Consider the following 22278-nt stretch of genomic DNA (forward strand, 5'->3'; position numbering starts at 1 on the left):
CTGCATACAATGTCGATATCGTATTCATTATCTGCGACAAAAATTCTAAATTGCGAATTCCTATTTTTACAAGACGTTGAAATGATATTCTTCTTTTTTAAAAGCATTTTTTTCCAACTCGCTAAAAATATAGAATTTCGCAATTTTTTTGGGTTTTTATAGGTTCGCGTGGAAGGAAAATATATATGAAAATGGGGGAAAAATTGGAGTTTTTGTTTCGGACAATAGTTACGATCTCCACGATGTATCCAACTGAGAAACTTCGACAATCAGACTTGGCGCATAAACCATGTACAAATGAGTATTTCTCGCATAAAAAAAAACGTTTTTGTTCTTTTGAAATATTCTTGAAACCATACCGAAAAATTCGCCACGGTGAGTTATTTCCGGGTTTACCCAAAAACATTCCCGAAAACAATCGATTTTTTTGACGTTTTGAAGCAGGACCGAGCGGAAGTCGGAGTGTTTGCACATTTTAAATAAACGGACTGATTTGCAACATGGATTATTTAATGGAAGGTCAGCAAAGGGAAGTTAATCGAGAAGTGCGTGTTAATCGGTGTGTTAAGGAGGGTGGCTACACTCGTCAAAATGATAAGAAATTGATGAAATTTGGTGATAATGTTATTCAACATCAAGTGCGAAGACACCATTTTTTTTCTCAATTTCAACTCATAATTATACGACTTATATTTAATGCTTGTTCTTTCAAGTCCGGCGAGTCTAATTTGAGCGATTATTCTGAGAAGCGCAAGTGGAAGTCTAGCTTTGTCTTGATTCCTCCATCCTGGTCCAGTCAAATTACAGTTCTTGTAAGAAGCGAAGAACTCGTGCATGTGAGATAAAAGGCAAATGTCGTCTGTTTAATATCCAGAGATACTGGGGAGGTAAAATCTCTTGCGTATCCCGACAACGAGTTACGATCGATTGCAAAAATGATTTAACGCTATGGCCGTACGATCGAAGAAATTGCACTCTCGTTTTGACATCCCACAATTATTGACGCGGTATCAAATTGCAAGTTTTTTTTAATCCAAATTTTGATAAAATCATAAAAATCGAGAAATTGTTTGTTTCGCTTCTTTTTCATTTGACGTTTCTTCATCTTCACAATAGGTCTTCATGTATGACTTTGTGGTAAATGGGCACTGGAAAATATCCGTCTTTCGAGTCGCTTACCAACACCCCCGGTTGAAACAATTGCCAATGTTTAAGTCATCCGAAATCTTGGTAGATTTCATAGTGGACAGGATTCATCCACAATTAGCAGCGAGATACATTATGCCTGGAATACGTAAGAAAATCCGCTCGTTCGTTATCCTGTAATGCAAAACGATTATTTCGACTGATGAGATAATTAAAATGAAGAACCAACGTTTTTGGGACCGTTCTCCAAAAGTATGATCAAGTATTTTTTTTTTACCTTCCTTTGCACTGTAACAGTGGCAGTATTTTGTTCTCCATTGTAATTTCTTTCAATTTTCATTATATTTGAACTTAATAGGAAAATTTTCAACTGATACATTTTGTGGCACTTTTATATTTTTTGCTACCGAATCAGTAGAAGTACAATTTAAAACAATTTTTTTTCATGTTAATTTTTAATTTTCAGTTATAACGATCATGACCTTAACGACGTTGAAACTTGATCCTGGATCGAAGGAACATCTCGCTCTAGGATGTCTGAATCCGATAATAATTCATCTGCTTTCTATCGAAGATCTTAATTACATCCTTCCTCAAAAAGTAAACGGAGTGCCGAACATTGGTAATGAAAACTTTGTCATTGATCGATTGGAGTAAAAAATGTCATTCGCTTTGGGGAGGTTTGATTCATTCTTTGAAATGCTATCAAATTATTTTGGCACAAGAGCTAGAAAATTTAATGGTGAAATTGTTATTCGTTTTATTTAACAATTTGTCAGCTTGTCGAAAGTCAGAAAGTATTCTCCCCCAGATTCATATCTCCATCAATTTTTTTAACGTTAGACAAAGTACATGGCATTATACAGCAGTTTTTCTGATACAACAATATGACGAAGATAAAAAGTATTTTTTCAGTGCTCATTTACGTGAACTCATTCGGCCTAGCGATCGTCGCTCTTCTCCTCACAATTTTTTTCGTTAATCTTCGTGAGACCAAAAATTCAGTACCGATTTGGATTTCCTCAACGATCTCATTGGCCCTGAGACACAAAATTGGACAAATCGTACTTTTCCACGTTCCTGGTCAAAGTGCAGACACCAATATTGAACGTGATACTGAACATGGTTACGATTTCGTCAATTCCGAGCACCATAAAACTAACTGGCGTTACGTCGTTGCTCTTTTAAATTAGATTACTTTCATCAGCTTCTCATTTATTATTTATGTCCTACTGTGGACCATTTTTGTTCCACATTCCTCCAGGAAAGCAGCAATAGTCGATGTGAGTGAACGATTTTAAATAAAACATACCAATTTTAGATTATTCTTCAATCCGTTTTCCCACATTCCAAATCTTCTCTCACTTGCTCCTTCTTCAATTACAGTATTAAATGTTTTTAGCAGTTAGGGATTTTCGTGACTGCTCGATTGTTGAGAATGAATACATCGTAGGCTAAAAATTAAAAATATTTTTATGATATTTTTAGACCCAGTATACAGTTTTGAAGATGATCATTTTTCGCTGTTTAAAATCAGGTGACACTTTTTTTTACTCTTTTTTTTTACAGAAATTTTAAAACGGAGAGCACGAGCTTCAATTTCGTTCTTTATTCAGTTTTGTGCAGGGGACAAGGTCAAAATTTGCGCTCATACTACGTAAACAAGAATAGTTTTCAGAATATTTGTTCGAGATTTTTTTTCGTAATCTCTAAGGGAAGGAAGAATTTGTCAACTATAGAAACATCGGGTCTAAAAATAAATATCAAGACGAGAAACTGCTTCACTTTTGAAATTGCTTTTTTCAAATTGTTTTATTCAAGATTATAAAAAAAAAATTTATCGTGATTCAAAGAATAGTCGACAGTGTATGGAGTCAAATTTTGAAGGATATTCTTAAATATAATATTTTTCAGACCAATTTAAGAATTTTCATTCGTATGTTTGTTGAAATTGTATTCTGTAATTTTCAAATGGTAAATTTTTAGATTTTTCCATTCTCCGATTGTGCGAAATAAATAAGTTTTCGATAATTTGTAAGTAATATTGAAATGGATTATCAGAGTAATTTTGATGTTTTATTTTTTTTTTATTACAAATAGATTTATTCTCAAAATTCATAACTTCGATTGTTTACACAAGAAGATTGGGTTATACATACGTACATAACGAATAACTCGTATGTAGGGCAAATGATGTTATTCATTCCGTTTCTCTATCTCATTCACTCGCATTCGACTTTTGTACCTCACGACTCACGCCCAGTACTAAATAAACATTGTTTTAGTATTTTTTTAAACGGGAGCTTTAGCAAAAGCCCTTGAGAATATACAACTGTAATGATCCTTAAATATTAATAGTGTATTATTTTATGAGGCATTCCACTGAACGTTTAATGAATGCATTGCTTTTTCCAAGAACGTACAAAAGTTCAATAAATAAAATGAGTCTAAATCATGATCGTAATTCAATTTGCATTTAAAAAGTGAAAGGAAAAAAATGGGTCGTTCGATATGATTTTTTGCATTTTTCTTCAAATTCTGAGAAATTCCGATCGGATATTTGAATTTCGTAATTCCTCCTGATGTAGAATGGCTCATAGTTCTTCGTACGTATATTTTGCGTCAATGTGTATTATCGTGGTTTTTCTGCAATTACATTCTCTCGATTCAAATTTTAAGACAATGAAAACAGCATTGAATCTCGAAGAAGTAGAACGAATGGGCTAAAAATAAGAGGGCCTGCCTTAATTAGCTTTCATCAGCATCGAACAACTCGGCATATGCCAATTCCAGTTTCAAATTCCTTGTTCTTTTTTCCTCCAAGTCTTCCAGATTTGTTGCATTTTTCTACCATTTTCATTTGTACTCATTCACTGCATATAATAAAGGAGATAATCCTTCAACATTTGTGGCAGTGGCAATGAATTCACAGTGTTTCGCTTCGTATATTGAAGAATGGCGTCTCGACAAACGCTCTGTAAGCTCAGAACTGTGAAAACAAATTGTTGATTTTCTATCAATTTTGTTTCTAAAATCACAACAGAGATTTTTGGTTTTTTCCTATTTAGACTTTCTCACTTACCTCCGTACAACTGAATTATCCTCACTTGCTTCGTAGTTCCATAAACATCGACCACAACATAAAGCGGTTGTTCTTTGTAAGGGATGTCTTTGCCGCAAACACCCTGATCTTCCCCATTTATGATGAAATGCATTTCCGCTTTGTCTGAACCAGCCTGAGGAACGTACATGATGCCAATTCGGGATCCTGTCTCAGTAGGCAATAGATTTTGTGAGGAAGCAACCGTGTTTGGTCTCAGTGCTGTAAACGGAATTAGTCCTCGCGCGGTCTGTATGCTTATATCGTCTGTTGGGAGCCGTTTCCCTTGACTTGGTATTCCTACCCTCGGTATTACTTCTTCTGCAATTATAAATGATTTTTCAGAACACAAACTTATGATTGAAAAAACTAATTTGTGAACTGTTTTTTATTTATGAGACAACTTTTATAAATTCTGTGCTGAAGTACTAACTGTATCCATCTTCTAAACTGAGTATTGGATGCGGGCCTTGAGTAATGGTAAAAACCCAGCTGGAGCCCATTGTTAGAAGATTGGGTAAAGCATATTTGGGAAGAAAGTTGCGATCGATGGTTGCTGGATTTATTTGAGTTAGACCTAGTCTCATATGTCCGCTCCATCCAAGTTCGTGCTTTTCAATTTCCAACAAGAAAAGTTCTCCAAGTTGCAAGGGTTTTTCGCTAAAAGTAACGGCATCGGCGAAGCTCGTTTTTCTAAATGCAACAGTATTCTCATCGTAAAGTATAATATTTTCGCCATGACTGGGATGAAATCTGTTGATGATTTTCCTCGATTTTTCTGTCATCATAAGGATTTTTATTTCGTTCTTTAACGTTGTTGTTGTTGTTATTATTATTATTATTATTATTCCGAGGGTGCAAATCAAAAGGCAGAATGTGAGTTCATCATCAAATTGTCGAAACAAGAAAGCAAATGACAGCTTGTTACTATGCGATGATGAATAGATCACTTTTTTTTGTCAAATGATTTTCTTGCGACGATGAAATGCCTGACGTAGCTATTACCGTGGGATTATTTTCAAAAATTCATTAACTTATTTACAATCTGTTTTTAACACCTGATCACTGCATTGATACTTGACACTTAGCTTTTAAATGGGAAAATTAAACACTCGATTACTCAAATTATCATTAAAAAAAACAATTGCAAATCTTCAGTATAAAGTTTCTACACGATATTGACGATAATTTTTCCCCATATAACCAGAGAACATAGATTTATATGGAACAACAGGCCACAGGCCATATGGGCGCACTTGGCTGGGGTCCGCTTAGTACTGATCTCGGCCACCGTGGCGCTGTTCAATATAAGTGAGCACGCATACATTGACGCTACGGTCATAGCGCGCGCTTTCTCGCACCCAAGCGTTCAGCTATGCTTGCGGTACTATTCCGCTCTTGCTCGCACCCATAAGTTTGGACCCCATGCTTGGGGTCTCAATGCTGTTAAAACATTTAATATGTTGCAGTCATTTTTTTAAATAAAAAATCAAAAACAATAATTCAACCATTCAGCAAAATCAATTGAATGTTAAACATTTAAATTACGCGCGCAGTCGAGAGGGCGCTCACGATCTCGTACGTCAGTTCCGACGAGAAAAAAGTGCTACGATCGTGAGTGGCCATTTTTGAGCCAGTCGATTCCGGAGAGTCACAAGGGCGAGAAGTGAGCGTGAGTGTGAAGCGAGATACGCCGTTACGCGAGGGACATCAAAAAGGGGGAAACTGGCGGAATCGGCGCACTCAACGCGCGGAGGTGTGTCGTTCCGAGCTCCGGCCGCACGTGACGCGGACCGTGTCTCTGGTGTCGCTTCTCTCTCTTTTAGGCCCGCTCATGGTCAATAATATTGCACAGTAATATTGCACAATAAGTTTGTGCCATGGAGCGATAATTGAAAGAAGAGGAAAAGGTTTTGGAAAATGTACAACTGAAAACAAAGGGTAACCAAGGTCCAATTAAAACATGTTGGAAAAGACCAATTTGCTCCGGGCGAGGCACAGAAAAGTGAAGACGACAGCTCCGAATTTCAGTTGAGGGCGATGAAGTTCTATTACCTTTAAAACATTTTAAGGAAGTGGAACAGAAAGGAATCATCAAGCCTAAGCTTATTCGGGTCCCAGCAATGCTCAGGGTTGTGAGAAAAAGGTATAAAAATTGAAAACAAAAAAATTGGAGCCTTTGAAAAATGGAGGAACCGGAAAAATCGCAGATTTTTTCATATATTGCATACTCATCGAGTCGCGACAAAGACGTGTTAGTTTCGATTCGTGCAAGAAATTAGCGATGCTTTTTTCTCTTAACGATTTGTAACGAAGGTCTTTATGGCAAGTGAGAAATATATTTTACACCCACTTAAATTCCATTATTTTGGACCCAAAGAACATCACCGGAAAACGTGACGAAATATGAAAAAAGATAATTTTTTTATGGAAATTGTAATTCGAGTACCGCGTCTAATTTTCACCTAATTCAATTTTACTTTAGACTGAACATTCTTCGGCCCTTTCCCAATGGTTGTGAATTATATTATCAGTGGTATCAACGTTAAAGGGATAAAAGAATGTCTGGAAAATACTTCGAAAAATATAAGAAGAAATAAAAAAATTAGTGTGATTAACGCGAAACATTCTTGTATTGATGTTTCCATGTTTATCTAGTATGCGAACATGGAATATGAATGTGAATTGGCCAAACAGAAATACGACAGGAGGAGCTCCAACTGCCCGGAAATTCGAAGCTGTTTTGCAATCGTGCCAGTTTCCGAGTCGTTGAAAATGTTTTCCCGAAAAAATATCCCAATTGCAAATATCTAAACTTAAAATATCTGAATGGGAATATTTCTCCATTGGAATTATCCCAATTGAAAATACCTCAATTAGAAATGGATAAACTTTCGAACAGCCCATACCTCTGATTGATCTGAAATTATTTTAAAAATATATTTTTAAATCACATATTTTTAAAATCCTTTGGGCTTTTCGTCCTGAGATGTTCCATTTTTTGAGATTTGCTGTCAACGCCGATTCAAAGGGTGCCATTTTCAATACACAATTGTACAAAAAAATACCATGAAAAAAATTAAAAGAAAAAAATTTTCCAGCACTTCTGAGTATGTAAAAGATGTGTGCAAGGTTTTATTTAAATCCATCCAGCCAATTTTTATGTATTTGCATTACGAGTTTTCGAAAAAACGCTATTTTTTTCGGTTTTTCTTCAGATTTATCCCTTAATAATTGATCGATCGGGTTTTTTCAGGACTCATTCCCTTTGTATTTTATATCTCTACATTTCGTCCGTTGGGACCATTTACATCGCTCCATCGGTTTTCCTTTTATAACCAAAAAACCAAAAAAATGCAATTTTTTGCACTAAATTGATAATAAAAAAAAAGAAAATGGGAATCTCGAGTACGTTTTTGTGTAGCTAGGTCCTCGGGGCTATTCCGCGTGTGAAGGCACCGGTCGTTATCCGTTACCATTTTTGACAAAATCTGCTGATTTTAGAACATTCACGCTTGGCCTAAACAGCGTCTCACCGACGACTGCAACGACTTAACATTTGTTGTTTACGCTTACATACGTTAAACTACGAAGCAAGCAGGAACGTGCGTGGATTGGAGTGATAAGAGCTGTCCGCATTAATTGTCAGCTGAATGAGGTAGTAGATTTATGTTTCTCGCTCTCAGAAATCATTTTGTTGTGAATGACTTTTCCAGAAAATCAACTCACGAGTTAACTTCATATTTAACTTTTATTTGAATGAGCAATTTGAATAAAAAGTTATGGGCCGGGCCAGACGAGTACTTTTAACATACCAATCCATTCGACGTCGAATTTGCGAATGATACTTCCCAGGGAATTCTGAAAGTCAGAGAAGAATCGATTTTCTTATAATTCCTTAATTTCGTAAGCAAGTTGTTTTTCACAAAAAAAATTCTAACTGCTCGTTTTGTGTTGGCTCAGGAAAACCTATAAAGATAACTTTAGAATGTTTTGTATAACAATATTTCATTTTCATATCGTAGATCGTTCGTTATCATTCAAGCGGCATTTCACATTTTAATATTCGAAAATAGAATAAAGAAAAAGTATTCCGAAAAGATAAAAAAAAAACGCCATGTTCATGCAAAATAGCATTCAATTGAGGCAACAGAAATACTTTAAAAGGAATAAATTGCATTCAAATAATATACTTATGATACATGTCTAGTCCTTAAAATGGTTCAATGTATTGGGCTAACAAATAAAGAGGCTTAAAATCACACGACAAAGTTACATGCGTTGGGTCTTTTTATGCTCATGAACTCATGTTCTTTGCTACCTTGCCTTCTCGTATAACATATGTATGAGTTACGAAGGCTTTTTGACATAAATCTCGGCAAAGAGTGTACAGTGAACAGCTGTATATATTAAAATAACATTTACGAAAGATTCACCATTCGAGTTGGAGCCGTAGAAAAATACAAAATGAAATTTATCAATCTGTAAATGCTTTTTTGGCAGTATTACGATATCTGTGGCTACATGGCCAAAACTTGGGGCCCCAGATATCGTAATATCCCCGCTTTTTTAAATTTATTCATGCAATGGCAATTTTTTTAAACGCTACTCAGTTCAATATTTCTAATATATAATTTTGACAGATTAATTTGCTGTGACAATTAATTGCTTTGACAAATTAATTAGAATAAGCTGAGTTTAAGCTTAGATTGCAGTTGGACAAGACGGCCATTAAAATTTTTCGTATATGTATGTATTTTTTATATATGTGTACTAGGTGAGTCACAGACGCGCGCTCCGCGCACGTTATCTTCTCGCATAGCATAATTTTTTATTTATTTTTACGCGGATTAATAATTCATCTCATTAAAAACTATTGAAAGAGTGTCCGATTCGAAGAATTTTCGAGAAATCGAGTCGAGCAAAACGATATCGACAAAATGTCAAAGATGGCTTGAATTCCAAGCTGTCATTTTAGGACGAGTGAACGTTGTTTTTCCCGAATGAATCGCCACAATTATCGTGTTTTAAGAACCAATCGGAATCGCGGAAAAGCAATGACAATGAACAGCTAATTCACGCGTCACAACCTTACTTTTATAAAAAGGGATAAGGATATGCGGAAAAAACAATATTTATTTTTTACTGCATCCAGCCAAAAAAGTTGAATCAAGGTGAAAAAAAAAGAATTCCAAAAGCAGAGCTCACTATAAGATTATTTTCAACGAGGAATTCTTTTCAAAATAATCTAATGATAATATTTACCCAATAATTATATTTTTTATAAAATTCCATATTGTCGTCATATATTGATTCAATTGTTATTTTTTTTTTCTTTTTTTTTTTTTTTTAATTAAAAGTTGCCTACTTAAGAAATCATGATAAACGTCATATGTTCTACACGTGACAATTATCTGCGACCGTCTCCCGAAAAGGATCTATATTTTTCCCTCTACCGATAAAGATTTATTGTATTATCAAAACTTATCTTTATAATGTCCATAAAATTTCTGTCAACATTAGAGTGTACGCGAAAAAAAAAATATTTTTTTTTTCCTTTGCATCCAGCCGAGAAAGTTGAATTTAGGTGGAAAAAAAGAATCTCAAAAGCAAGGCCCAGGAAATAAATAATTATTGAGACCTGCTCTGATCATCGTATATCATAAGTCTTCAGGAAAAATCACACAAAAATCACAATATGTTTTTTATAAAAAGCTGATTTTCCTTCGAAAACGGCCTTATGAATAATTAGCTCGGAGCAACCGTTTTGGTGTTATCACTGTTTGAAGTTGAATCGATAGAAAAAATTTTTTCATGAGATTGTCAAAATCAAATTTTTCGTTTCACGAAAAAATTTCTTGGTAGTTTTTCGTAGAAAACTACTTCTTCTATTATAAAGTTGTTATAATAATTATAATTTTGTAATTTTTATAAAATCACTTATTTTTATAATTTTTATAGAATTATTGTAAACATGTTTCGTGCTTGGTTTTCATAGGATAACAATGTTTTTCACTAACAAGGAAACATACTAAAATTTGATTTTGACAGGCAAAAAAAAATTTTTTTTTTATTCAACTTCAAACGGTAATAATACCAAAATGGTTGCTCCGAACTAATTGTTCATACGGATGTTTTTTGAAGGGGAATCGATTTTCTATAAAAACATATATTATTGTCGTTTTCGTGCGATTTTTTCCCGAAATGTTGTGATACGATGATCTGAGGTCTCAATATTTTAGTGGGTTATATGAAAAATCTTCAAACCCAATGCGCCGTTCGAAATAATTTTATGGTGAGCTCTGCTTTTAGGATTCATTTTTTCACCTCAATTTCACTTTTAAGGCTGGATGTGAGGAGAAAACAAATATCGTTTTTTTCCGCAAATCGCCTAATGTATAAGCTTGTAGCAGTAGAGCTACTCCAGGTTCTTTACCGATTGAGAAACAAATATTTAGATTTCATTCGCGTGCTCTGCTGATATATGGTGATCTATTATGTCGTTGTTCAGTCGGTAAAAGTCCTGTTGCACGTCCGTACGGTTTATTCAGTTATCTTGATGAATGATATTTAAAAAAAGAAAATGAGTTACACGCTATATTTTTATTTCATCAGAGAACATGCAAGGTGCAACTTTTTTTTTTTTTTTTTTTTTTTTTTTTTTTTTTTTTTTTTTTTTTTTCAGAAAATCAAGTCTGAATAAATCGAGCAACCACTTTGCACTTATCTCTTTGACATTCAGGCAACTGATGGATCACCTTATGAATAATTAAAACTTTTTGGTCGTACGTGTGTATTTATTGAGACGTCTCTGACGTCTCACATGTCCGTGTTTCGTGTTCTACTCTTTTTCCTCCCAGCAGTTACGAGCTCGCTTTCGTCAAGTGAAGGTCTCCCGCGTGTTATTGAGTGGAGGAAAAAAAGAGAAAGCTTTCATCAAATTCCACACGAGGAATTTCGTAGACTGAAAAGGATGACGTTTACATTTGGCAACACAGTGCGTAAAAGTGGCATAATTAAAGAAGCTTTCAGAGCATTCTCGTCCAAATTGAATATCGCTGCACCTATTCAAGAGGCTGCTCTCGATGAAAAATGTATCCTAGTTGACGAGTTCGACAGACCTCGTGGTGAAGCTAGCAAACGAGAATGTCATCAAATTAACGAAAGAGGCGGCGATCTTCCTCTTCATCGTGGTTTCAGTGTCTTCCTTTTCGACACCAAAGGCAACTTACTGCTTCAAAAAAGAGCGTCGACAAAGGTCTTCGTTTGTTTACTTTATTACATTTACTCATCAGTGGTGTTTGTTTATCATTCTTAGTCTTTTAATATTAGAAACGATTCATTCACGATTTTATAACGAAAAAAAATGTTGCAATTTTTGTTTTAAGTTTCTCCTAGTCTGCCTGAGATATCTGAACAAAGATAATTTTTAATTTACTGTTCAACGCAACAGCGAATGTGTGTGAAAAATTAGTTTATCCTTTTCTTTTTCAATTTTACATGTTACCCTAGCGGATTGTACAACCAGGTATTCTAAAAAAGTACAAAAACGACCGAAGTTGGTCGTTTTTCGGTTGTTTTCGACCAATTTCGGTCGTTTTTATACTTTTTTTGACCGATGCCTGGTCGTACAATCCGCTAGGGTAGTTTTTCATTTTTAAAAAAAGCTCAACAAAATTACTGGAAAATTTTATCAATAATTTATTTACAGATAACATTTCCTAGCTGCTATACAAATACTTGCTGCAGTCACCCATTGGCAGAAGTACCAGGTGAAGATGAAGAGCATTTGGCTCTTGGTGTTAAAAGAGCAGCTCAGCGCAGATTGAATTATGAATTGGGAATTCCAAAGACTGAAGCTGGACTAGATGAATTTAAATATTTAACGAGAATACATTATCGTTCGCTGGGTGATGGCAAATGGGGGGAGCATGAAATAGACTATGTGCTGTTTCTTAAAAAGAAATCAATAACACTTGATCCGAATCCTGATGAAGTTAGCGAAATACATTGGGTAGCCAAAGATGCTTTTCCTGATTTTATAAAAGACGTTGGTGCACCTCTGACTCCTTGGTTTCAACTCATGTTGAAATACTCGCTGCCACAGTGGTGGGAAAATTTGGACTCCCTTGAAAAATGTCAAGATCATGTTTCAATTCAACGATTCTTGTGATCGACTACCAAATAAGGCAATTTGGAGGAGAAATTGCAAGCTGGATTTTTACTGGGAGATTAAAGGGCATATAAGAGAATAGATAATTTGAATCATACATTAAAATGTACAGCGTCCATTCAAAGATATATTTTCTTTACGATAAGTTTGAAAGTGTTTTAGAATAAAAATGAGATATTTTAAATAAAATTCATGTATGTTTTTTTTTATTTTCGACTTTTGTATTCAAATCATCTTTCCTTTTCTATATTTCGCATGTTAAAATTGGTATACATCGCGATTAGATCTTTAATTGTGCATTGCAGGGTGGAACGTCAACAACGATTCATTTTAATTTCTACACATCTATGCATTACATTACATTATACATCTATATGTTCTATGGATCACTATGGATATACTGAGAGCCCTAGGGACATTAATATTCGACAATTTGGTCATCATTCGGCGTCGTCACCACAGCAGCAGCGGTGGCGCCGCCGGCCTTTTGGAATCTAGTAGTCCAGCTAAAAAAATAAATAACAACTGTGGACTGTGGATTTACGGCCTGTGTTTTCATCGGTTATGTTTCTAATAATTTCTAATCTAAACAATACGAAAAAAATAAAGCGAATAAAAATCATAGCTGAGAACGGCATATGATGATTTAAAATTTGTTTCCATAAATTACAGAGGTGTGAGCAAATAAATGATGGGTATAAGCTGCGTGCACGAGCAGCGTCTTCTGCTGGTCCATTGTTTATTCAGCTGTGTTTACTTCCCTGTAATTCTGATACTCTTGAAATATAACGAGAGCTTTTACACCGTAGGATCTTTCAAATTTCTACCAATTTTGACAATTCTTGTTTGCCAAAGTGGTGAAATTGGCATTTTCAATGACACAGAAACAACAGCAGGTTTTTTTTATGAAGAGCATATGTAAAGCCAAATGCTCGTTCAAAAAAATTGTGGTCGAAAGCAATTAAAGATTTATTTAAATTTTCTGTAGTCATGTTAACTTTCGCCTTTTCAAGCCAAAAATTCACTCTCAATTTTTTCTACTCTATAGTCTGGTCTGTCTATAAAACAATTACTCTCCATTTCAAATTCGAAAATATGAACTTTTGACATTCGTATGGCCAATAAAAATTACATTCGCAGTGAAAACTATCTTAATATATATATTTTCGAGTAAATACGAATTCAAAGAAGAAATATTCCACGTCCGCTGACAGATGACAAAAATACGCTGACAGGGACTTTTTTTTATTGATCAAACCGTGTCGAACATATTCAATTTCGAAAATTGCAGCTATCTCTCTCGCACTCACGGTGGCGAGATAGCGATTGCTCCAACACCTTTAACTAAACAGTCATTTTTTTTGTCAATACAGATAAAATTGAACTTTTTCTTTTGGAAATAGTATAAAAAATTCATTAAATTTATTCAAAGCTCGTTTTGGTCCAAATTGATTGAAAGTGATTTACGATTTATTTTTTATCGAAACCAGTCTCCAATATCACTGAGTTGGTTCAAATTTATTGAACATAAATGAATTCCATTTTTTGCTTGGAAAGTGGTAAACGACATACAAGATGATCATCAAACATTTATTATTTCCTTGCCATCAGGAAACAGATAATGTTCATTTATAATTGAGTGAATGAAAAACAGGAAGATATTAGATAAAAATAATCATTGAACAAATAACTATATAACAGTCATGAAGAAAAATATATTTCTCTTAATTTATAATCCGGTTTGAATCAATCCGATTCGTCAATATTAAACATCGTCCCATTTTCCAAAGAATGTTGGGATATTTATCATTAATAGTAGCACCTTTTCTACTTTTTTCTGTGACGATTATTCGTTTGAAAGATAATTTATACTTTTCATCCATAATATTTTCATCTCGTTCGGTTTTCACAGCGATTATTATAATAGTCGACCAGTTTACTTACATTAGATACCAAGATATAATCCATTAATCGAAGTACAGGTATGATTTTCATTGCGTCTTTCATTTCTTTGATTTTTCATTCTTTCATTTTTTTGTACACATAATTTCTATACATTATTTGGGAAATAATATTTTTCACTTTACAAATTTCATTGACAATATTCTGCAATTTTTATAAAATATAATCGATCAGCAATTTTTCATGTTTAAGCCATTTCTATTTGGAATATTCCACGCAATCATTTTTTCAATTCCGATATAACATTATATAAAACCAAACACAGTTTTTATTAACAAACAAACTTTCTTGAATAGAAATTATAAGGGTAACTCTGTGTGAAAGCCTGAGTTTTTTTTGCGTTAAAGAAAAAACATACAGTTTAGAAAGTTAGACAATTTTTTTATTGATATTTCAACTCTATGGCAGAATTTTCTCACTCCAATATCTCAGGTAGATTCGGTGTTGCCCCACCACCTGAGATATTGGAGTGGGAAAATTCTACTATAGAGTTGAAATTCTACAAAAAAACCGAGGAACATTTAAATGTCATCGTTGCCACAAAATGCGATAATGCGATAAAACGATAATAGTCAATAATTATATGAAGTTCTTTAGGCTGATTATAAATCTTATTAGGCACTAATTCTTTCCGAATAAATTGTCCTGGATTTAAATCATTGAATTTGCATCTAGTTTGCAATATGGATCATTAAACGTTCACGTTAAAAGTATATTAATGGAGTTGAGGAGGTTTTCGATCAGTTGATCCCGCGCTTCTAAATAAGAATCAGCTAGCCCCATTTCTACGATAATTGGGGTGCTGCTGAGTTTGCCAACAACGATGACGGGGTCCGGGGTGTTCGATATAACGTTATATTCTACCTCCAATCCAAGAAGACTCGTAACAGTCTTTAGAGTCTCTTGTTTCGACATTTTTGGATAAGGATTCGATAAGCTGAGTCTCTCAAGGACTGTTTCGCGAACGCATGACTCATAACTATCCCTAAATATTAAATGACTTTCGTTCAGATCAATTCTTTTAATGTCTTTTTTAATGTTCCTGTACGTTTTAAGCTTGGTATATAATCTGTTTGCTTTCACGGCTGAGTCTTTGACAGAAATGGATGGCTCATCAATTTTAAAATCTAGGAAACTCATGCCTCGGATGTTCTTCTCAATAGCTTGGTATTGCTCGTTCATTAGTTGACTCTTCTCTTTGTTCACATTTCTCACCAACTTGTCAAGCATTTCCTGAGCTGCGTCATGCTTTGCTTTCTTTTTTGTATTTGCTGACGCCTTGATTTCGATATCACCGATGCAACACACAATGGTATACACACGCTTGTGCGGTGGCCCAGATACTCCTCCATCCCGGTATTCCGGCAGCTTCAATTTCCATTCTATGCAATATTCCTGTACAGTAATGCATTTCAGATCTGCAGAAAAATGACACTCGTGATCTAGAGAGGGGTTTGTTACAATTATTTCATTTACTCACACTCAATTTGCCCACAGAATTTATAAAAATTCCTGTATGGGATGTTTCTTTGAAGCTGGACAAATAATAACTGCCAATTTCTTGCTCAAGGTCCTTAGATTGTTTGGGTTGTTGGGCAACATTTGCAATATGATTTTTACCCAAATCAAGCAACTTCAACAAAGCTTTGGCAGCTTCATGTTTGGCATCTTTCTTATTCGACGCAGTGCCACAAGCTGAAATGCCTGATGGATACCCTGACAAACTCACCTTGAAAGTGAAATTGGTTGGTCCGTGTACTGCTGCATTAGAGATAAGGAGGTACTCTGGCACTCCCCACATTTTTTTGACTGAAAACTCTTGTAGAGTCGAAACAGGTGTTTTGCTCATGATCTTCAATTCAAAAAAATTAATTCATTAAAAAATCGATTATTTAAAGTTTTTTTCTAAATATATTGTAATTGTAGTTGTGATCGAATATGTGAACACAGAAGAACATCTTTTTTACTTTTCATTTATGAATTCTCTTGTTTTGATCTTCTTTTTAAAAACGTTTCATGAATTAATTTTCGTACATTATTTAGTGACTTGTTTATTTTTATACTATATTGATGAATAATAAAAATACTCACGGATGCAAATCGTTGGTAGATCAATTTTGGAGCAAGCGGATTTCTGAATTTGAGGGCGATTCGTGAAGGATGACGAAATTGTGACAGCAGGCTGCAACTGGAATGGACAGGCTCCAAGTTTTATAATCTTATGGTAACACGGTATATAGATTTTTTTGGAAAGTTTGAACCATGGATTTAACCAAATATTCGATAGTGCACTTTACTATTGATGGCTCGAATCTTTTCTGTTCTGAAAAATATTACGTGGTCAAGCCTCATTGGTTTTGAACACTTATGAGCAAAACACATATCTTAAGGTGGAACGGTACCTTTTTTGCGGGGCAGGCGGTGAGAGGGGTACTCCTATGCTTTAACATGGGAAGCCTCTCGTGTTACCAACTGCACATGAGTTCAGTTTCTGGATTTGAATTTACATGCAAAATGATAATTGTGTACTTTTTAGATGAAAAAATTACTATTTCAAACATAATATTTCAAATTTTAGTGAAAAAAAGCTCCTTGTGTGATATTTGAAAATATTGAACATTTCACAATAGTAGCTTTGATAGCGGCAATGCAGCGTTATATAGCTCCAGTTTTTAACTGTTGGCTGCCCTGCTCAAGCTCGAGAGGAGCAAAAGAGAGTTTGGACCATGGCAGAAAGGTACGAAGGACGTTTTATAACCGCGAAACAGAAAAAAAATCGTGAAAGGCTCGTTAAAGTTGGGAGAAAATTTAAAAAATCAAAAATTGAAGAAAAAGAGGTACAAAAGGCAGAAAAGATTGCAAACGAGGAAGAAACAAAATTTTGCGTGGTAGAAGGACGCCGAATCGTCGATTTCGAGGTTATGTGTCAACATCTCCAATGCGTATCGTGTAACGAAGATTTGTCACTACGGCATATTGAACGAGAGAATCGTCAGGGATTGGCATCAGTATTAACGATACGATGTTTCAAGTGTTTGTTTTTAAACAATGTACCAACATCGAAGCAACATTTCGATGTGAATACCAAAAAATTGTTATTCGACATAAATGCTAATGCTGCTCTGAGTAAGTACTTTTGCATATTGACTATTATATACTAAACTGTTAAAAATCTAAGAATTTAAGATTTGTTTTTTAGATGTGCTTATAGATAGGATTGTGTTAAAAACCTAATCATGTAATGTTCAATTATTTTATATAGGTACTTTGCATAGCGGGTTGGGATACGCAAGCACTCAGAGATACTTAGAAACCATGAACATCCCAAGTATGAGCTGGAAAACCTACAAGAAATATGAGAGAGTGGCAGGACAAGCAATAGAACATGTCGTGAAAGAAAGCTGTTCAAAAGCAACGGCTATAGAGCGCTCACTCACATTACAAAATCATGCTCAGATAGAAAAGCTTCTGTGAGTTTTCGCGATAATCGTATCATTTCTACACATTTTATCATGTTCAATCATTGTTTTCTATTTAATGACTTGATTATTTTACAACTCAAGCTATTACACTATATTTATGAACGCTTTTACACGCCCCTATATACATTTTATACAACTGCATATTTTTTTGCAAATCATTTGATCGTGATTATTATCATTTTTGAAAATTATTATAATACAACTATTATCGTATGGATAATTAAATTAGTTTCAATTATAAAAATTAAGAAATATTCGAGTAACCAATTATAAGGACGCGAGCACACTCTGGTTTACGTTGAGTTAGCGCAATAACTGTCACATTCCAATTTTTTTTTTACACAAGTATTTAATATTATTATGCCTCGAGCTCATATATTTTTTTTATTGTCTAACTTCGCTAACCAATAGAAATTGTATTAACTGATTATTATTCAGAAGCACGTAAACACTCAACCATAATTTTTACAGTCAGCGATTGTAAATTTTTTACTTGAATAATAAATTGTTTTCTACGAGTACTTTTTTTTTAACCTGTAGTATTCCTTCAAAAATATTTTGGTTCATTCACGATAGGCCTGAAGATTTAAGAGTAGGGTTCATCGTACAGAGTCCGAGTGCGTCTTCTGGGATTAACCAAAGTCAAGAATTTCCGATGGAAGCTAAATCATTTGAAGAAGAAAGTTCCATGACTGCCTTGGCAGAATCGGGGACTGAGGTGCCATGGACTTCGGCGATAACTGCGTCTCCCGATAAGATGCCAATTCACAACGTTCGATTGATGGCATCATACGACATGGGTTGGAGCACTCGAGGAAATGGCTACCAATATGATAGCTTGAACGGTTACGGAGCTCTTATTGGTACACAATCGAATCTCGTCCTGGATTATGAAACGAGAAATCGAAAATGTCGTATGTGCGATCTTGGCCACCCTGTAGAGGATCACGATTGTAGGCTCAATTTTTTTGGTAGCGCAAAAGCTATGGAGCCGGAAGTTGCAGCTTCTTTAGCAACAGGTAGCCAAATATTAAAAGCCCACCATGTTTCAGTCGGTGTGTTAATAGGAGATAATGATAGCTCGAGCATTTGTGCTGTGCGCAAAAAAAGTTCGCATGAAGTCATTAAACATTCTGATTTCAATCATACGTCAAAGGGGGTGAAAAATATGTTGTACAAAATTGGCAAGGATAAAGATCCTGATGGAGAACTATCTCCAGATGCCATAAAATATCTACACCGTTGCTTCACCTATGCCGTAGCGCAGAATAAGGGTAATACAGATGCTGTGAAAAGTGCAATATTGAATATACCCTTTCACGCATTCAACATTCACAGAAAATGCGGAACATGGTGCAAATACGTACGTGATCCCGAGAAATACAGTCATTCAGATATTACTAACTTTAAGAATGACATCTTATTCGAAGAGTTGAAAAGAGTATTCACAAAATTATCTGACAATGCTGATAAATTCTCTGCGGGAGCTTCTAGTCAAGCCAACGAGAGCCTAAATAGTATAATGTCAAGAAAAGCTCCTAAAAATATTTGCTACAGTCGCAGTGAGTCAGCCGATATTAGATACGCTTGCGCTGTAGGGCAAAAAAATGAAGGTGAGCAGTACATTCAAAATGCCATGACGAAAGTATTAGAGATGAGTCCAGGAACACGATGTTCCAAGTTCGTAGAACGAAGTGACAGAGTAAAAAAATATAGAACAATGAGAGCAAAGACACCTGCTGCAAAGTGGAAACGTCGGTGCCTACGAAATCAACGATCTCAACTTCGACATAACAAACAACAAACAGAAGGTCGAACTTACGAAAGACACATGGGATTATTAGAGATACCAGCCGTCGATGGTGATTCATTATCAAACTATATGATAGAGAATGATGAAAATTTGTTTGTATTTTTCGATTTAGAAACTGCGGGATTGAAAGACACATGCGATATTCTCCAAATAGCATGCAAATCGGGTAATATTGAATTTAATAAATATATGAAACCCCGCCATGCAATTCCATCGAGAGCATCTGAAATACACGGTATAACTAGCGCAGAAGGTGAGCTATATCACAACGGACAACAAGTTTTCTCACAATCCGCGTCGAATGTTCTCGAAGAATTATGTATTTATTTAAATAATTTCAAAAAACCGTGTATTTTCGTCGCGCATAATTGTTCTTTCGATGCCCCTCGTTTGATGCGAATAATCGTTAATTGTTCAGTGATCGAAAAATTCAAGCCACTTATTGCTGGTTTTTGTGATACGCTGCCTCTTTTTCGTAAAAAGTTCCCGGAACGAAAAAGCAAAGGACAAAATTCTCTCACGACATTGGCCACAGAGACTCTGAGTAATATAAGTATAGAAAACGCGCATGATGCTTCGTATGACACATTTTTATTGCAAGAATTAGTTCGTTGCCATTTCTCAGTGGATGAACTTGCGAAAGACTGTAAAAGTTTTGACGATATTTTACAACTTTTGCTAAACAAACCAAAAATTGCGAATACGATGCAAACCTTAGCACCCCTCGATACAATAATATCCTGTGCGATGAGAAAGAGACTGGCAATTGCTGGAGTTAATTACTCATTAATAGTGAGTACTTTCCACCGCAATGAGAAAGAAGCTATCGAATTACTCGAGCAAAGAGAAGATGGCAAACCCCAACTTATTAAAACAAAAAAAATGTTATTAAAGATACTGGATTTTTTAAAAAAACAGTCATGATTCGTGATTTCAACCAAAATTTAATATTAGTATCATTTGTTATTTTATGAACAAGATATATTTATTGTTATTCTAACTCAAGAAACAAATGTACATTTCCAAAGAAAATTAAACAAAAGCCTGATTGATTTCTATATTATTTGTATGTTATTGACCTAAACTTAGACCTCATTATCTTGAACAAATCATAGTCACTATTACCATTTAAAAAAAAAGCAAATGTTTGGGTGCTTGCGTGAGCGAGACAGCGATTGAAAGGGGGCAGGCATCGTTTCCAGGCAATCTATAAGTCGCACTGCATATATATAGGTATAGGAGAACGCGTTGACCGATGCGACGTTGCCGCATTTCTAGCTATGTCCGCCAGAAGAGAGAGACAAACTTCGTTTGTTAATCTTCTTTTGCACATTGCAGATAATCGGTACGGTGAAATCACTACAAATTTCGCGAGAGGTATCTTGATAGTTGACTTATGCAATTGTGTTCGTATTATCAAAAAGTGACTTTTTTAACAGTAGTTTTCAATGGTTTTCTGCGTTTTTTTACGCTTTTCCATAAGATTCAACGTAAAAAACTAATTCAGATTTCTTAGAAACGGTATGGTCGAACTCGTTGAAATTTCGCGAGCAACTTTTTTACACATTTTCAAACATATCTGCCAATTTTCATCAAAATCCCTCTTTTTTTATATATGGTACCGTTCCACCTTAATATATTAATGTCTGGTGTATATATATATTTTTCCATTTCAACTACACAGAAACGGAATTCCCGAAACTCCCTGGCAACAAGCGAACAGCTGATTGAAGTTTTCGAACATTTTTTAAAACACGAGTATATTCCCACAACAATAACACACATTGAAACTTGAATTTAGATTTTTTAATGCTTAAAAATAAATAGGATCAGTGTATATTGTTTGGCGTCCGAGCCATTCTTCTATGATCAATTGATCATGTCATTTTTTTCATTCCGTTCTGTTTGTTTATCAAGAAGTATCTCAAATCTCAATTGCTCGCGAGAGGCAAGTTAGGCCACTGACAGCCACTGAACTTTCCTAATGGGAGCGCTGACTCCCATAAAGTCCTAACGGGCCCGACTGCTCCGAGAGAGAAGGTACACATATCCGTAAATGCGTTTCCTTTTTTATTTTATTTGCGCGCATGCACATATTTTTTTGTACAGTCTGAACAGAAAATTGTTTTCTCTGGCGTGCAATACTTCCATTTAAGGTTAGTTTGCGAGAATTGTGTATAAATAAATTTTACCACATAATATACAAGTGTAATAATTATTCAATACCTTTATTCATTAGATTAAGTATTTTTATAAAAGTAATCACTATTTTGTTATCGTTTATCACATTGTTTGATCACCGCAGCTGTGGCCAACGTTCTTCGCACTCTCTCTTTTTGGTTGGTGGGATTAATCCTCAAAACAACACAACACCTTCTTCTTCTTCTTTCCTTTCGGAGGGGCCTCGATAGAGGCGCTCCCTCCTGGCCTCTGGACCCTCTGGACTCCCGTATCGGCCAATGGGCGTCTCGATAACACACACTCGCAGTGTGCAGGCTCAACTAGCGGCGAGGTCGCCACAAGTTGTCGTCGTCGCCGCAGCTATTTTTTTTTTGGTGGACTCTACCGCAAAGACAAACTGTTATGGCCGTTTTCTTCGACG

The 22278-nt window shown here is 35.1% G+C and overlaps 5 protein-coding genes and 1 long non-coding RNA gene across 11 annotated transcripts; 4 read left to right on the top strand and 2 right to left on the bottom strand.

The window, feature by feature from the left end:
• The first annotated feature begins 500 nt into the window (after nucleotides 1–500).
• On the top strand, nucleotides 501–2339 carry LOC122416588 (uncharacterized). Its single transcript, XM_043429654.1, has 5 exons — nucleotides 501–545; nucleotides 714–836; nucleotides 1117–1294; nucleotides 1613–1768; nucleotides 2062–2339. Exons 1-5 carry the CDS (start codon nucleotides 501–503, stop codon nucleotides 2337–2339), a joined length of 780 nt encoding a protein of 259 aa, XP_043285589.1.
• Nucleotides 1882–5512, bottom strand: LOC122416387 (neuralized-like protein 2). The gene is made up of 3 exons (XM_043429298.1): nucleotides 4680–5512; nucleotides 4229–4567; nucleotides 1882–4135 (listed from the first exon to the last, which is right to left on the bottom strand). Exons 1-3 carry the CDS (start codon nucleotides 5032–5034, stop codon nucleotides 4017–4019), a joined length of 813 nt encoding a protein of 270 aa, XP_043285233.1. The 5' UTR covers nucleotides 5035–5512; the 3' UTR covers nucleotides 1882–4016.
• Nucleotides 5513–5906: 394 nt separating this feature from the next.
• On the top strand, nucleotides 5907–8510 carry LOC122415703 (uncharacterized). The gene is made up of 2 exons (XR_006261961.1): nucleotides 5907–6392; nucleotides 6905–8510. It is a non-coding gene; the product is annotated as an uncharacterized lncRNA (long non-coding RNA).
• A 2480-nt stretch (nucleotides 8511–10990) lies between these two features.
• Idi (Isopentenyl-diphosphate delta isomerase) lies at nucleotides 10991–12628 on the top strand. Its single transcript, XM_043429715.1, has 2 exons — nucleotides 10991–11504; nucleotides 11958–12628. The coding sequence occupies exons 1-2, from the start codon at nucleotides 11070–11072 to the stop codon at nucleotides 12417–12419; spliced, it is 897 nt and encodes a 298-aa protein (XP_043285650.1). The 5' UTR covers nucleotides 10991–11069; the 3' UTR covers nucleotides 12420–12628.
• A 1486-nt stretch (nucleotides 12629–14114) lies between these two features.
• LOC122416639 (uncharacterized) lies at nucleotides 14115–22226 on the bottom strand. 6 transcript variants are annotated; one of them, XM_043429714.1, is made up of 4 exons: nucleotides 21903–22226; nucleotides 16473–16569; nucleotides 15862–16233; nucleotides 14115–15776 (listed from the first exon to the last, which is right to left on the bottom strand). In XM_043429714.1, the coding sequence occupies exons 3-4, from the start codon at nucleotides 16228–16230 to the stop codon at nucleotides 15081–15083; spliced, it is 1065 nt and encodes a 354-aa protein (XP_043285649.1). In that variant the 5' UTR covers nucleotides 16231–16233; nucleotides 16473–16569; nucleotides 21903–22226; the 3' UTR covers nucleotides 14115–15080. The 6 variants fall into 6 exon arrangements, with proteins under 6 accessions (XP_043285649.1, XP_043285646.1, XP_043285644.1 ...); XM_043429711.1 differs by lacking the exon at nucleotides 21903–22226 and adding an exon at nucleotides 21307–21703 and having other exon boundaries at nucleotides 16473–16765; XM_043429709.1 differs by lacking the exon at nucleotides 21903–22226 and adding an exon at nucleotides 20802–21246.
• LOC122416637 (uncharacterized) lies at nucleotides 17367–20718 on the top strand. Its single transcript, XM_043429706.1, has 2 exons — nucleotides 17367–17507; nucleotides 17644–20718. Exon 2 carries the CDS (start codon nucleotides 18519–18521, stop codon nucleotides 20598–20600), a length of 2082 nt encoding a protein of 693 aa, XP_043285641.1. The 5' UTR covers nucleotides 17367–17507; nucleotides 17644–18518; the 3' UTR covers nucleotides 20601–20718.
• Nucleotides 22227–22278: the final 52 nt, after the last annotated feature.

The sequence above is a fragment of the Venturia canescens genome, chromosome 9, assembly GCF_019457755.1.
Source record: "Venturia canescens isolate UGA chromosome 9, ASM1945775v1, whole genome shotgun sequence".
Lineage (NCBI taxonomy): Eukaryota > Metazoa > Arthropoda > Insecta > Hymenoptera > Ichneumonidae > Venturia > Venturia canescens.

Excerpts from the sequence above, each read along its gene's own strand:
- LOC122416588 (XM_043429654.1), top strand. The coding sequence starts at position 501 with ATGGATTATTTAATGGAAGGTCAGCAAAGGGAAGTTAATCGAGAA. Across the intron at positions 546-713 it reads AAAGGGAAGTTAATCGAGAA|TCCGGCGAGTCTAATTTGAG; the intron begins GTGCGTGTTAAT and ends TGTTCTTTCAAG. Across the intron at positions 1,295-1,612 it reads ATACATTATGCCTGGAATAC|TTATAACGATCATGACCTTA; the intron begins GTAAGAAAATCC and ends TTTAATTTTCAG.
- LOC122416387 (XM_043429298.1), bottom strand. The coding sequence starts at position 5,034 with ATGATGACAGAAAAATCGAGGAAAATCATCAACAGATTTCATCCCAGT. Across the intron at positions 4,568-4,679 it reads CAGTTTAGAAGATGGATACA|AAGAAGTAATACCGAGGGTA; the intron begins GTTAGTACTTCA and ends TTATAATTGCAG. Across the intron at positions 4,136-4,228 it reads GATAATTCAGTTGTACGGAG|TTCTGAGCTTACAGAGCGTT; the intron begins GTAAGTGAGAAA and ends TTGTTTTCACAG.
- Idi (XM_043429715.1), top strand. The coding sequence starts at position 11,070 with ATGTCCGTGTTTCGTGTTCTACTCTTTTTCCTCCCAGCAGTTACGAGC. Across the intron at positions 11,505-11,957 it reads AAAAAAGAGCGTCGACAAAG|ATAACATTTCCTAGCTGCTA; the intron begins GTCTTCGTTTGT and ends ATTTATTTACAG.
- LOC122416637 (XM_043429706.1), top strand. The coding sequence starts at position 18,519 with ATGGAAGCTAAATCATTTGAAGAAGAAAGTTCCATGACTGCCTTGGCA.
- LOC122416639 (XM_043429709.1), bottom strand. The coding sequence starts at position 20,869 with ATGCCTGCCCCCTTTCAATCGCTGTCTCGCTCACGCAAGCACCCAAAC. Across the intron at positions 16,570-20,801 it reads ATTTGCTTTTTTTTTAAATG|TTGCAGCCTGCTGTCACAAT; the intron begins GTAATAGTGACT and ends TGTCCATTCCAG. Across the intron at positions 16,234-16,472 it reads TCTACCAACGATTTGCATCC|ATCATGAGCAAAACACCTGT; the intron begins GTGAGTATTTTT and ends TTTGAATTGAAG.